This window comes from Drosophila elegans, unplaced genomic scaffold (assembly GCF_018152505.1).
Source record: "Drosophila elegans isolate 14027-0461.03 unplaced genomic scaffold, ASM1815250v1 contig_468, whole genome shotgun sequence".
NCBI lineage: Eukaryota > Metazoa > Arthropoda > Insecta > Diptera > Drosophilidae > Drosophila > Drosophila elegans.
Window position 1 is genome coordinate 552373 of NW_024545855.1, and position 16554 is coordinate 568926.

Sequence of the window (16554 nt, forward strand, 5' to 3'; positions counted from 1 at the left end):
AAATATGTTTACGGAAACATGTGTAAAAAATAAAAAAAAGTAAATAATACTAGATGCATTAGCTCACTGGCTCTGCTGGGTTGTTAAATCGAAGTCTGTCGAATCGATTGCACTTGGTTAATGTGTTAAGAGGATCAACAAACCTACCGGGCGTATGCGCAACGTGTAAATTGTACCTCTAGTGTGTGTTAAATGATGTGTGCTTATCTGGCGATATGCTCTTGCTATATTATTGCTCGCAATTTAACTCGTCGCTAAAACCCTCAAATCTTCTTAGACGACTAACCTCTGCCTGATTGATAGATGAATGATTTCGCTTGGAGTGTGTTTTCTGATTTGGTTGTTGTGAGCATAAATCATAATCGATATATGTAGAGATAGCGATGGAACAGAGTGATTTTCAGGGTGAGATATGTGTGATTATCTGGCAAACAACCCACCGCTATGATCAGCATATTCCGTGAGCAGAGGATTGCCGGCAAGGGCGGCGTAGCTCGCATAGTCGTACGGGGCGTAGATCATGCCGTGGCCGGTCTGATCGAAGGCGGCTGTCGGAGCGGCCTGGGCGGACAGTATGCTGGCCGCCGTGGTTGGGACGGTCATCCGCGGGTTCAGGATCAATGGGGCACCCAGCGGGGCGGCGGCGGGGGCGCGGATCTGGGCGGCAAGGCCGGGCAGGCCGGTGGGCGTCAGCAGGCGGCTGTCGGAGGCGGCCATCAGGCGGCGCCAGTCCTCATCGCACACTGCGGGATACAGATAAGAAGCAGAGCCAACGCATGAAAAAGCTGGTCGTCGTACACATATATCCAGTACAAAATAAAGAAATGTAAATCGAATTTAAATCAGTTTGGTTTCGTTAAAGGTTCAGTTGCAAAATCGTTAATGGTTAATCTCGCTCTTCTCGCTCATTCGATTTTAGCTGGTAGTTCTCGTTACTATATATATTATATTATATATCTTTTGTGTGTGTTTTTAGCTCTGTCTGAGTGGAGATCGGGTTAGGTTATTTCGGTTTTAGATGGATAGAAGATATAGAGAGGCTTCGGTTGACATACCTGCGACAGATTTCACTGTTGTATCCCTATAAGTGCCATTAATAATCGCCAATTCCATAAGTTGACGTTTCTTTAGCTCATCTTCGCCTTCGGCTTGCTGTTAGTACGAGTGTATGTTTGTGTTTTTGTTTTTGGTTTTTTTGTTTTTTTGGGGTTTAATGTATTAAACGGAATACATTAAAGCAGATTAGATTTGTTGGTAGAGAGAATGAGAAATAATATAAGAAAATTCATTATTAATTAAATTGGTTAACATTCATTTCAGTTTAGCTGTGAAATCATTTAATAATTTATTATTGATTTAACATAGACAAAGGAGGTGGGAAAGGCAACACGCATTTTTATTTATTTTCTCTCTTTACTTTCTCTTTTACTTTAAGCTTTTCGCGAGCGTATTATGAATTTTTTATTAGGCAAGTATAAGTTTACTTTTGACTATTCTGAGGGTCTTTCGCTCTTTCAATTGACTTCAAAAACACTTACCGGCACGAGCAATTTCTGCACTTCGGCAACGGCCTGGGCCAATTTGACCGTGGCACGATTCTCGGTGTCCTCTACGGTTATCAGGACATGCAGGTCATCGGACAGATGCTCCCAGTTGGGCTTGCCACGGTTGGCATCCTCCTGAAAATTTGCAAAATTGATTAAATTTAACATGTAAATGTAAGAAACTTTCAATAAGTTTTGATTGAAGTCTCCCTTTTATGCTTTATTCCTGTGATATTCAATTAAGATCTTATTCTTTTGTATGAGATCTTAAGCAATTTATAATTGCTGTTCCTATTTTTAATTATTTGCTTATTGGCGATTTTGAGAATGCATATTTGCACAGGCCAAGGAAAGAATTTCCCACAACAATAAAGCGTGAAATGCTAACAGTAAAATTCGAATAAATTCATTTGAATTGCTCAATGATTCAATCATTTCACCTTCTCTTCACTGCGCTCAATACATAAACTATTCGAAAATATGTGAAAAATAAAATGAGAATCTATAAGTAAATGTGCTAATGGGAGCAAAATAATTAAAAGTGGGCGTGTCACGCCACACTAAAAACATTATTGCAATTTTTCATTTCACTGATGTTATTACTTGTGGCGTACGTGCTTGAAATATAATGAATACTTTTTCCGATTTCTCCTTCATCGAGCTTAAGTTGTGACCCACAGACTTTATAATCAATAAGAATCAAATTGGATAGAAAATGCTTTGAAGAAGTCCAGTGCAAGTTCCACGTCAAATTAGCAACTGTCAAGCTGGCCATCGTACAAATGCCGGCAAAAGTTTTATCAGGAATTGAGTAAGACCTTTTTGTTGGCCACTTCGAATGAGTGGCCAAGCAAAAGAAATAAAGGAAACCTAACTAACTAGAGGGAGGTCTCACCTCAGGCAAGCATGCACTATGACTAATTTCTTCTTCGGTTGTCGGGTCTATTTCTATCTTAAAGATGCAAGTAAACAGAACATTTCTATTCTTGCGGTTTTCACTTGTGTCACAGACGGCAAAAATCTTTCGGTTAACGATGAGTCAGACATTTGTGTGGGAGTCCTCTCATTCATTTTGACTAAATTATCAAAATATTGCAACCAAATTCCCGATTTTTAAAAACTCTCCTGTCTGACTGTCTGCCTTCTTTTTTCTTTCTGCCTGCCTGCCAGCCAGCCGCTCATTTGGCCCGTCACATTTATGAATTACAGAAATACATTTAATCGTCTCGAGACACACATTTCATTTTTTTGTTCTTCTCTTCTAATTTGACTTGCTTTTTTCGTCAGGGGAAATTAAATCATCAGAGCATTTTGAGTGACAACATACGCATATAAGTATGGTAAATGAAAACAAATGACTGTGTTTTTGCAGTTTAACGTTGGGACTTGAAGGTATTCCTTAAGATTACTTTAGTTATTTATTATAAACATAAAAAAATTAAATGTTTAAAGATATGCAAAATGTCAGTTTTGGTATTACTGAACATTTAAAAAAATAGTAAGCTTATAGCTAATCATTGGTAATCATTGCCAGAAACAAATCATTAAAAAGGCTTAAAGAAAGGGCATATTTTTCGCTTTATAATTAAGAATAATTCCCATTTGGCACGGAAACGGACTGCGAACAGAATTTTCATATGCACGCGTACCATATTTGCGGGCACAATTTACGATAATTAAAATTTAATTTGAAGTGCTCGGCTAATGGCTGAATATCTTCGGAATGCACACGACAAATTTTGTGATCCGGCTGGCCTTGCAGTAATGCCTCGTTTCCTGCCAAACTATTTAGAATTTGGGTTCCATTCAAATGCACCATTTGATGCACCACTCACCTTCTTCTTGTCGCGCATGGATCCCTTGCCTCGGACCATGATCTTGCAGCCGGTCTCCTGTTCCAATTGCTTGGCGGTCATGCCACGCGGTCCCAAAATGCGACCGACAAAGTTGAACTGTAATGGTAATGAAAATGGAGAGGAGAGGAGATATAAATTAGACATTTATAATTAGAGGAAATCATTAGCGAATCAACGAATACGATCTAATTAGCTACTTGGTCTTAAGTTCAAAGTTTTTGGCAAATTTAAAACGCATTAGATCGGCGGCTCGTGAGTCAGGATGCATAAATGCCAAGCCAGATCCGTTCAAAGTCGAAGTTATTAAAGCGTATGACGCTGGTCAGATTCGGTTCGTTGAAGGCTGGAGCTAGAGAGCTGGGGCTGGAGTCACCCACAGCATTGGGTACAACAATGGGCGATCGTAATATGACCCGCGGCGACACGCCTGAATTTGGCACGATAAACCAATCAGCCAGATAGACATACAAACTGATTGTGCATATAGCCAAATGCAGTCAGTCAGTTAGCAAGTCAATGACACTCAAAGAAATCAATATCAAGAAATCTATTGTATATATAATTTACAAATAATTGCAAAATCATTCAGACTGAAGGGATATTAATATTAACTAGGCATTACAAGTTGCAACCACTAGAAATCATGTTCTTTAAACCAGTGTTGCCAGATTATTGATTTTTTAACGGTCTTGGTGAAATTTCAGGTACTGTATGCCTTATTTATAAAAAGTTACAAAATACAGAAGTTACCTAAAACATCGGATATTAACTTTGATTTTCAGTAAATGTCTCATTATATTTCTTAAAGAAGAAAATACATTTTTTTAAATTCACACTATAAATTGAATTTAGCAGTAAAACTGGACATATATATTTTCACTGTGCACCAGGCGGCGACATTCAAAAGAATTTTGCTTAAACTATTAGCGGAGCGTGCAAAAATCTTTTGACGCGCTTGTCGATGATGATGGACGTGCATGGCATGTTGGCCAACAACGTTCACCAGCCTCAAATCGGCGATGAGGTGACCCCAACCGTAAGCTGCCGTGGCGCCCAATTATCATATACTTTGGTTAGATTGCAACAACCACCGTCCGGACCCGCAGGCCTGTCGATAAATTAGATTTATTGGCCAGATCAAAAACATTACCATTTGAGTTGCAATATTGTAGGATTGCTGGCTAAACTAGTTTTGGTTCTGGTCTCGCCCCGGGGGCGTAACCCACCCACATGCATCTGGGCAGACCCATTGCGAGCAAATGCGAATGCGATGATGTGATGGGATGTGAGATATGGGGATGTTAAGTGCACAGCGATGCGATCATCGACAGCAGACAGCCGCCGGCAGCAGTTAGCCATAGTAGCAGCAGCAGCAACAGCTGTTGTCAGTCAGTCAGTCAGTCAGTCACTCTGAACTGTGGCTGCTGTATCTCTGTATCTGTATCTAAAAAGCCTGCATCTGCAATTGCAACTGCCACTGCTGCTGCTGCTGCTGTTGATGAGATCGAATCAATTGAAAATTGCCGCTAAGAATGCAGTTAATGCCTAATGGCTCCGGCAATTATAATTAAATTTTGCGAAAAACCATTTAACCTCCATTGAAGTCCACAAAACTATGGCGAGAAAGTTGCTAGACCCAAATTAAACAAAATGTTGCTGCAATGCTGCCACACACACACACACGTGTTCGCACAAAATGTGAGCTACGCAGGCAAAAGACAACATTTGCATTGCTTATCGCCTGCATATCAGTTGCTTAATTAAAATTCCCTGACTCTGTTCAATGTTTACGCAAGTGATCTCTTCCATTTGCCATTAAAAGGAAATTAAAACCCATTTCCCCTCTTGCAACACTTTACTACGGTGCGCGCTGCCACTTGCGTTCTACAAATATTGAGGAATGCCAAACAAATACGAGTGGCCAAATAAATTATAAATGATTGCGCTTTAAGGGTTTTCCTTTTGTCTCTTGGTTATCTAGAGTTTGTGGAGGAGTTCAAACAAAGAGGCAATTTCATAAGAGCGGCAATAAAGATTAAGATTGTAACACTTGAAATTAATGGCTTTTGTAGTGGGCTTCAAAGAATAATGATGTTGTTTATTATTCACTAATACGCAATGATTGCCATAAAATAAAAACATTAATTGGAAAACATTGAAAAATGTATTAAACAATTAATAGTGCAATAAAAGAATTAATGTATGTAGCAATAGAAATTTGTGACTTAAAAAGGGAGCTTTAAATAATAAACATTAAATAAATTTAATAATAATGATAATAAAAATTAATAAATTCTTTACCAAATAAATTACTTATGAAGGATGCTTTAAATAATAATCATTAAATTCAGTAGCATAAGCTTTATTTATACAATTATAATTCTTTTACACAATTAAATTCATTAAAATATATGACTTTGAGACCCAAACAATGTCAACTTCCGATTCCCTTAAGAATGCACAAGTCGTACCGAAAACCCCAGGTATTTTTAGAATTCCAAGGAACCCTTTTGCCCTATTGTTTGATTGCTCCTGCTGTTTAACAATTACGCGACCTCAAGTGGCACACGTGCTTTTACAGACGTCTCACATAAGCTACACGGAAAGAAATAATCGTGAACTGATTAGATTAATCTTAAATTTGAAAGTATGTGGTTTTATTCTATTAAAAACCGCATTAAAAGTTTTCAAAAGCAGATATATTTTAGATATCAAAACCAACATTTATTCGTTTCTGTATAAGCAAAGTCTTTGGGACTTTGTGACTGTGATATTAAATTGACCTTTTACCGGCGGCACTTGAGCCCAAAGTGCTGTTGTAAACGGACAAAAGACAGATGGCAAACGGTAGCTGGAAGGCAAGTCAAGTGGAGTGTAGTCAAGTGAAGCGTACAAGTGAATGTTGTATAGTGTACCGGGGGATGTGTGCTTTTATGAGAGCGGAGGCTGAGCTGTTGCTATTGCTGCTTTATTTTACCGATTGTGAGCTCAGATAGGGCGCGCAAGGAAAATATTTTATATTTATACGTTTTGTACAAAAGCAATTTTCAATACAGCAAAAGGTACAAACAATTGATAAGCCAACTGCGACGCACAATACAAAGGGCACTGAAAAACACTGAAAAGGAAAGTACAAGCCAACAAACAAACAAACACACGGGAGGCTGTGATAAGAATTACCCCTCTGTCTTAAGGTGGCCATGACAACAGACCATCCAATTGTGCGCAAAACTTTTCATACGAAAACCACACACAAAGAGAATATTTGGAATTTTTCATTAGAAGCTGTGTAGAAGAACATTATACTTTATAGTGTTCAGATTTTAATCGCGTTGCCCGTGTGACTCAGTGAGTTTTACGAATCTTTTCATTTGAGCCGCGCTCGCCAGTAAATTGGAAACAGAAATGCATAAGCAACCAAGGCAGGGGTCGGCATAGATCAAATAGATTAGTCGGCTACTACTATGCATATAGAGTACATATACGGCATGTCTATGCATCCACAACTACAGAAAGAGACACTTTAGCACACATAATTACGCTACACAAAACACTCGTCTATTACACGGAAAAATAAATCAAACTTTGACATGACAAACAACGGCAGCAAATTTAACTTGAAAATAATGCTTGCCGCAATTCGCTTGTCGGTGTTTTCTTGTTTTTTTTTTTTACGACATTCGGGGTTGTACCTATTAAATTACCAAACAACCGAAAATGTACATAAAAATTGCACGTAATTAGCATTTCAATGTTTATGACTAATTTGCTGCAGTTTGTAGATTAATTGGCTTTTGTGTTAACGGCTTAAACAATAAACAAAAAGGCGCACAAGCGAAACAAAAAGCAACATAAGGTGATTTGGGGAGACATCAACACAATGTCTGAGATGATGGCCTGCTGTTGGGATAATAATTTGCTATAAATATGGCCGCGATTTCCCACTTGATCGATATGTTCAAAAGCCGAATGACCTTAACACGAATCGAATGTCAAATGGTTCACTGATGTGTAATGTATAGTGGAGTGTGTGTGTGTGTGGGGGTGCGACCGCAGCATTAATCGACGGAAAGGGAATTTACTCAACTCAATGGGATCTATTAACAATTGATTAATTAATCTCTAATCAGATCGCTTGGGTGTTCGTGCCTACAGACAATTTAAAACATTATTAACAATTTTTTTTGTATGATTTAATTAAACGATTTGGTTTAGCAAAAAAGATGCTCAAAGTTAGTTTCAATTCCTAAACAAGCTTATTTAAAAATAATTTTTTTTTTTTTGCGTTATTTTTACTGACCAGTCAATAAAAGATTGATGTCTCATCCCGAAAATATTTCGTATCTGATTGTCACTTTTCCATATCTTTAACTTTAAGCATCGGAAAATGAGTTTGAGAAAATATAAAAAAATGTCAAGCATAATTTAAGTTTAGTACGAAGCGAAATCACTCAGAAATACACTGGCCAGGCTCAGTGGGTCAACATGTCGCATGTCGGATGTCGCATGACGCGCCACGGGGCGTATGAGCAATGAGCGCTGACAGCGAACAACGGGGAGAACGAGATGGATGGATGGATGGATGGATGGATGGATGGATGAATGGATGGATAGATGGACAAAGGCGGACCAATGCTCACCCATTGAAAACGCGCAGCGTTAATAGTTTGCTGTAATTAATTGTAAACTGTTTTAATGCCTCTGCTCGGCTGCTGGGGACTTTAATTAAGTTGCATTTATGTTTTGGACACGTCCAGAGGAACGAGATTCAGCAGATACATACATAGATAGATAGATAAATGCATACACACATATATCACTTCGCCGCCATCTCCTCTGCATTTGGAGCTGGGTTGACAAATTGTTGAGCATTTACATGGCATATTGTTGTAGCCGGCCTGTCGGCCAACTGACAAATCTCTATTTACATTGTTGAATGCGTTATAAATTATTAACTGCTATTATTTGCGACTGCCAGTGTCTGGGCCTAATGCCTTGAAATTTATACCCCATGACGGGGCGCGCACAAACACTAACAAACCAGCAAACCAATAAACATTTTGCCCAGAACTTGTTGCACTTCCATGTTTCTCAAAACGCCATTTGTCTTGCTTAAATACATTTTCGAAATTCGACTGGTGGCCGTAGGAAAATTTCAGAATTTTTCTATGCGAATTTTTGTTCGTTATTATAGGCTCTTGTCTGCCCGAAATGATTGCAATTAAATGGTATGATTTATGAGAAAGCAGCGCTCGGTTTGAAACGCCCGCACATAACACCCGACATCTAAAGGGGGCCTCGAAAAAAGACAGATTGGAACACCTGAAATATTGGAAAATCATGGGGAAAAATCTAAGGCCCTCTGGTCGTAAATCTCGGCCAGAGATCTGTGCCAGTTTTCGTTTGGACAACAACGAGAACACATGAAACATCATCATCAAAAGTTGTTTTCAGTCGACACTCTGTTCATTTCATTTCATTAAATTATGTATGTTGTTTTTAATTTATGACCACAACTCATTCATATTCATTTCATTTGGGTCTAGCCCTAATAAAGTCCAATTTTATGTTAATGTTAGACTGTCTATTTTCATGTTATCTTTTCGCCCGCCTTTACTCTCTTGCGATTTAGAATATTCGTTCTATGCAACGCTCGACGGTAATTAATTGAATGGCACAATGTGAGAAATGTTTCACTTTGGTTTCATTAATTTTTACGACGGTTAAGCAAGGCAAAAGGTTCTATAACCTTTGTAAGTGGTGCTGACTTGGCAAGTTATTGTATTTGTTGGCCAGTGGCTTTAGCTTTAGAGGTAGATGTATCTAACAAAAAGAAGCTAAAGTTCGAAAAGTGGTAAGACAACCCAAGATCATTAAAAACAATCTAGTGAGAAACTATTTTATAAACTACCGTTAGGCTATTGTTTATTGATAATGGTTTGTCATTCGTAATAAAGTAATTTATATATTACAAACATTACAAATTCTAGCCAAGAAAGTTGTATAAAATTTATATTTCAAACTAGATTAATGCTAATTAACTTTTTTTTTTAGGAAAATATATAGTACTAACACTATATTGATAGCATTAGTATTTGTAAATTCTCCCAATTTTAGTATGATTAAATTCAATAAGTTAACTATGTAGATGGTATAACCACTGTATTGATAGCTCTAGTCTCTGAAAATATTCCAAATTGATGTACAATTCGAAGCCTAAATATTGTGGTATTTTTTAGGAGTACTAAAACCGATTTAAAATTCATTTAATTCCACATCATTTGATTGGGTCATCGCCCCACCCAATCGCCCTGAACTACTGGCGCCATTTGGTAAAGAAAATTATTTGAACAGCTGCCGAACAGAAGCCACACGAGTAGGGACACCATTGAACAGAGTGCGATCTGAAATGCTTTCGAGTCTAATTAATGCTATTTAAATTTATGCATTTATCTGGATCACAAGAAAAAAGGAGAGAGAAAAACTAAGGCAAAAAACCTAAACGAAGCAAAAAACATAAACATCAAGAGCAAAGTGTGTCATGCAGTAAAATAAATTTCCGCAGTTCCGCCACTGCGACTGCTGTCAGGCCATAAATAAATACAAAGAAAAAAAAAGAAACGAAACTACGCCCAAACAATTTCCAAATTAACAAAACTAAAAAAAAAAAAGACAAAGAAATATACATGTCTGAAGTAGGGGGAGAGAGGGGAAATGCGGGAAGAGGGGAGGAACATTTTATATTGCATAAAATTAAATCAAATTCTAATGTGGCAGGGCTTGGCCTGAGTGACTTGCTCCGACGCCTACAATCAACGACAAATGAAACGAATGAACGCCGTCAAACGACTTCCTAAAACGCTCCAATGATTTTGTCTAACCCATTTAAACGTCTATATACATATATCTGCAGCTCGATCTGTATCTGTATCGGCTCAGGCTTTACTATGTAAGGGGGGAAACAAAAGTGGAAGGGTGCATTCACAGAGCTTTGCATTTGGCATCTTGCTGGGGCGTCTTGCCGCCAAATTGTTGTCTTGACTTAACAGATGACTGACTCTATCGACAACGAAGATACACCTCGGCAAATAGCTGAGCTGGCTGGCTGACTGGCTGGCACACCTTTAAGCCATTTCCGGTGTAGCCCAGTTGCTCACTGAACGCGTTGTCAATTCTAATTGTCGGAAGTCGTGCTCTCCTCAAATCCATAAATTAGATCATCTTTATCTTTATCGTTATTATCATTATCATTATCATTATAAGCTAAGACCACTCACATCTGGATGTTCGCGCACTGGCACATAAACCTTCTCGTTCATCGTCACCACAGAGCCCTCGGGTTCGGGCAGAGTCAGGGGCTCCTTCTTGACCCCATTGATCTGGAACAGTGAGGCGCGCACGCGTGCAATTTCTGAAATGATTAAAGACAAGAGTTAACGCTGTATGAGTACGTGTTTGCTTACAATTAAGAACATCAAAAATGAAAATTATACAAATTTGAAGAATTTTTTACATAAACAAGCCCACAAAATCTGTAATTAATTCTATTAAGATTTTAAGAAAACTGAATAAGGCGTATTATAAAACATTTGTAATATCTGTAGACAACTAAAACCATTAAAAATGTAGAAAACTATATTCTACATTATAGTAAGATTTAGAGATTATAAAATTATACCATAACTTTTTACAAGTTTTTATATTACATATTTATTTGTAAAATGTCATAATACAATACGACGAAATCGTAATCATTTTACAAAAAATTTATAATAATAATGTACATTGAATATTCTACATTACAGTGACCAATAAAATTGGTTCAGAGATTGTAAGATTATACTACAATTTTGATTCCAAACTTAGTTTTTATATTACATATGTATTTTTTAAAACTAATCTATAACAATTTTTAATATATTTAATCTGATGATAATGCCAACTATACCACAAATTCATTGCGTAAATAAATGGTTCATTAGCAATCGTATAAAATCTACTTTTACTACAGCCTTTTTTTATTTCCGAGCGTAATAATAGACAGATGAAATGCAAACAAACAAAGCGTTGATAATTTTAATTGCTGGCTCTTTGCCACCACTTCAACCGAGAGCTCGGCTCAATTTGTCATTTTAGCTAAGTGCTTGTATTAAATTACGTTTAATTTGCCTCTGGACGGAAAACCTACTAAATTAGCATCAATAAAACGGCGTGTAAAAGTGTTTACTCAGCCATTGACTGTTGCTGTTTTAACTTATTTATTAGGTTGACCCCATGAAATCACTTGGTTTATATTTAAACAAATTATGCCATAATTTGCCTAGCATCATCGTAATGATGATCGAACGGCCCACCACCCTTAAGTCTGAGGTCAGACCTGCCACGCCCCTTCCTTCCTGCACCGCCCCCTCCGTGCAGTTCACACTTTTTGTGATTTTCAATGGCGGGTGGGGCATTTTGAACCCCCAACTGTGTCAGTTGACAGCGGCTCTCGAATTGATATGATCAACATTTTGTGCTGCTACTGCTGGTGTTGTTTCGTTTTGCATAAGCTCAATTGCATTGTTTGTTTTTGGCATGTGCTTTGACAATTTGTCACTAAAAGTAGGTAATTGTTGTGCTGGGTGTGCTGGCGGAGAAGGGGAAAAGGTGACTGCATCATATGTCACATCAATGATTTAAGAATATGCCACCAAATGACATCAAATTAAATGCCTGACTTCTCTCACTAAATGTCAACAATTTGACATACGGTTATCTGATTTCTTTGACAGTGTATGTGATTGCTGACATCGCAAATCATATAAATATACTTATTTAAAAAAATATCTTTTAAAACCTCAAATGGCTTTAAAGCCTCAATGCTACATTTAAACTTTTTTAAGAGATATTTAGTTAGTAACTAGAAATATTTCTTAGAATTTATTTCTTAGTATAAATGTCCCTGTATGAGTTTCTTGACCTGTTGAATGCAGAATATACAACGTCTTGTTTGTCATTTTGAATTAATTATGTTTGATATTTTTATCTAGCCAGCTACTGGCTTATTTTCCTATTTATTTCGCCAGCTTTCTCTGTGTGCCACATAAATAAAATTTCAAATAAAAAAAATCTGAGCAGTCGGAGCTAACAAAGAAGGCGAAAAGAAATTGCACAAAATTTAAATTTACTTTTTTCCGAGCGGTGCGAAAAAGAAACGCCGGCCCGTTCCAGAGTTCATTGCGGGCCAAAGAACCCATAAAGAAAATGCCAAAGAGACGAGAATGAATCGGAGAGGTAAATCGAGACAGAGACGGTCGGTCCGAAACACTTGACTCGATTATTGATGGCGATGGCGAAGAGATTTTTCCCCTTTCGACAATAATTAAGAGCAGCTTTTCATTTGCTTAGCCATTTTTTGTGTAATTTGTTGCGACACGCAAGTAGAGCATTCCATCATCGGTGGCATCATGATCATCATCATCAACAACAACATCAACATCATCGTTTAGGCGGTACTGTTCTAAGCCATGAGCCATTGGCATAAACGCAATCATGACAGCTGTCAATTTTAATCGAGCGAGTGTCAATCCGCATCTATTCAATCTGCAACGTGACCGATGTGTGGCAGTGGCACGAAGATTGTGCAGCCAGATTAGATGAATAAGCCGCGCCAAATTGGTGTAAAATTGCATTTGCATACGAGCTTCGAACCGATGATGATGACGGAGTCACCGACTGATTCACTTCTGGGGCCAAGTCAGATGGATTGATAGTGGCATTTAGATAAATTACAATAATCAAAACCCCCAGCCATATGCGCAGGCGGCTTAATTAATAGCAGCTTAGTCAGAGACTTAGCCGGGAGTCTATAATTAAAGCTAAAGCCCTGGCTCACCTGTTGCCAACTGACCATTTAAGGGCATAGTATTCATATATGGTATCACAAAAGTGGGCGGAGAGAACGAGAGCAGTGCCAATCTAATAATTATCAATGAAAGATCTTTTTATTCATTAAACAAGTCGAGTCGTTTGTGCTTTTAAGGCAATCTCCGCATCTTTTTCGCTATGCGCTATGCGAGTCATAATTTACATATAGTAGTAGACCGCGCGCTTATGACTCTATCTCTTGGCCAACTCGCTGGACTCTATATATGGCTAGGGACGGTGCTACCAAATTTGGCACCCCAAGTATAGAAAAAAAAAACAGCTTTGCGTGTGTGTTTTCAAGTATTATTATTATCATTTTGTATAATTTTTGTCTGCGCTCTTTTTATAGCCAGCCCCCACACAATAGCACTTATGGCGAACCTTAACTATGGAGTGTTATTAGTCAAGTAACTAAGAATAAAAATGGGTAAAGCTCAAGGTTGGGCGTGGATAAGAAGGATGGACCTGTTTAATTTCGGCATGAGATCACCATTGTATCGGTCAGAAATCTAGAGATTCCTCTTCGAATTCGCCCTTCTAGTTGGTGGGCGAACATATAGTACAACACAGCATTTCCCGCCTTGCTTGGATGCCGCATTTTGCAACATTTGATTTTTAAATTTAGCCTCCTGCACTTGATGATGAACACGAAATGCGAAATGCGAAATGCAAAATACGAAAAACGAATGCGAAAGCGACTGAGAGTGGACGACAACCAGTCGAGCGTCAATAAATTGTCAAATTTTATGCACCACGATTTTTTGGCAAGGGTTCTTTATGTCCGTTGGCAAGTAGGGCATAAAATGTGTACATAGAAGCGGGAATATTAATGTGGAATCCGATTATATATATAAAGATATTTATGGAACGGCGTGGGTTTACATTTTTAAAACGTTTAGTTTTTATAAACGATTTTTATATTAAACTCAAAAACAAAATCAAATTCAAATACAATTAAATATTTTCTAGTAATGTAACCTTGATCAGTTCTCCATTAGCGAAAACCTCGTTCGCACCAAATACACTAAGAGGATATAACTTATCGTATCCTAAACTTGTCAATCTAATTAGATATGCCAGACAGATGGCGCAGACACCTTTAAACCAAATTAAAACCGCGCTCAGCTCAGCAGCTTAGCGGCGCTGATTGATTGTTTTTAAGCTGGGAGAACAATTTGCATTGGATCACGACTTCAGGTGGGAAACGTTAAGTCAGTGGGATACATAACTATATATACGATATAGTATTTACTTGCTGAGTGCGACACATATCTAAGTATCTGGCGGCTAATTTATGAATGCAAAACCATTCATACCACACGAATTAGATGACTGCCAGCTGATGAGCGTGTGTGGGCGTGTTGTAGCCAAGAAAACAATGTCAACTGCGATCGTTTGGGTTTTGTCTCGACCTCCGTGTGTCTGTGTGGGCTGAGAGTCTTAACAAATTGTCACCAGAAATGGCCGGAACGCTCGAAAACGTTTAAGGTTCAGCCAGATTGTTGTGCCTTCTGTGGCTGCAATTAAGCCAAGTCCCGCATATTTGGCAAGCGCCGAAATGTATTTGATTTTATGGTTTTTATTTACTTTTCGTCATGAACTCCATTGGCCTTGGTCGCATTTGCAATTTCGCATTGTACTCGTATTTAAGCAAAACGGCAAAAAAAAAAAGAAAATAAATAATGTTTATTGTGCGTTGAAGTCATTTTGCGATTCGATTTTTGTGGATTTTTGCATATTTTGTGCATTTTTTTTCGGTTTGTGGTTGGCAAAGGCATTGGCTTCTAAATCAACAGTTTCTTTTAAATTTATTTAAAATAGGGAACATTCTTTTAGTACATAACTTAATGTACTCGAAAATGATTATCAAAATTTTTCTAATTAATATAAATAAGCATTTCATATTTGTATTCTTATCAAACAAAATATGAAGTCAATAAAATAAATATTATGTTTACGGTTCTTTTTTTTTGACAAAGCTAATAATCCTTTTAATAATAAGTCAATTTATTAAGCAAATAATCAAAAAAATTGTTCATTTGATGGCAATATCCATATTTAAACCTCAAAGTTATAGCCCGCACTGCAGTGTAAGCGTTTCGCATCATGGCAAAAATAAACATTTGCTAATCTTGCTTCTCTTTTTGTGTTTTAATATATTTTCAACATTTTAATTAATGACTATATCCAAGCCAGCGACAGCAATGACAGTTTTTTATGCATTTTTATTAATAAATTTCTACCATCATAAAGCTGTCAGTGGCAACTTGGTTCACACGCTCAAAGTTCCATGGTCCCCATTATATATATATTATATCAATTCTGGCACGACATTAATATATCAATTGGTTCATCTGATTTTTCTCGAGGCACATAAAGTTTTGTTAACATTATTTTATAATTTAAATTGCATATGCAAGCGTCATTTTTTATCTGCCAGACTTTAACCCACATTCGTTAAGCACAAAAAACAAGAGTTGTTGAAAGTTTGTCGCCAAGGAGAAAAAAAACAACATAAATAAAAATGATTCCATTGAGTCAACCAACAGCAGCAACCAACCATTAAAAATAAAATAAAACAAAAGAAAACACAATTAATGCTGGCGGAAAACATAACAGCAGAAAGAGCTAAAAGAAAAACATAAAAAAAATGCGCCACGTAAAGAAAATAGGTCAACGAATTGCGAGCAAAACAAACGCAGAGGAAATAAAAATACCAAAACAAAGGATAAAACAAGGAACCACAAACGAGGTGCTCCTTAAAGCATAAAATCATCAGAGGTGAGGAATTATCAAAAAGGAAACAAGCGAAATTAAATGCAGACAAGCGAACAGTGAGCAAACATTGTAACGAAAATTATTTTGTGGCCTAGAGCAGAAAAGAAAATGTTCACAGTTGGAACATTTGCTTTTGAATTAAATGGTTATTTACCCTGTTTTTAGTTTACAGAAATGTAATTGGCTAAAAGATTAATAGAAAGCATTTTTTGCAGTTCTCATAACACAAAGGACTTGCTCAAACTAAATTCTTAAATGCATGTATTTTCATTTTAACACGTCCGCATTTTTATACTCAATGTTTTCGTTTTAATTCCAAAAATGGTTTTGCATTGCAAATTGTTTATTTATGCACCGTGAAATATTTCCAATAATTTTGCTTGGGAAAAAAAACATATCGAGAAAAAATCCTGGCAGAAATAAATCTCCACCTGGTATTGCGCTTTTCCAACAAATTCTCTAGCGGA

At 37.3% G+C, this 16554-nt stretch overlaps 1 protein-coding gene across 6 annotated transcripts in view; it reads right to left on the minus strand.

Moving 5' to 3' along the window:
* The window catches only part of LOC108143849 (protein held out wings), a 40068-nt gene that overhangs the window by 6970 nt on the left and 16544 nt on the right, over nt 1-16554 (minus strand). For 3 of the 6 annotated variants that reach the window (XM_017268406.2, XM_017268405.2, XM_017268409.2), the window contains exons 3-7: nt 10678-10811; nt 3380-3496; nt 1539-1679; nt 1056-1152; nt 441-785 (exon numbers count right to left, since the gene is read on the minus strand). In XM_017268406.2, coding sequence (XP_017123895.1) covers nt 441-785; nt 1056-1152; nt 1539-1679; nt 3380-3496; nt 10678-10811 — 834 coding nt within the window. The remainder of the gene's footprint in view (nt 1-440; nt 786-1055; nt 1153-1538; nt 1680-3379; nt 3497-10677; nt 10812-16554) is intronic. The other 3 variants (XM_017268408.2, XM_017268407.2, XM_017268410.2) reach the window with 1 other exon arrangement.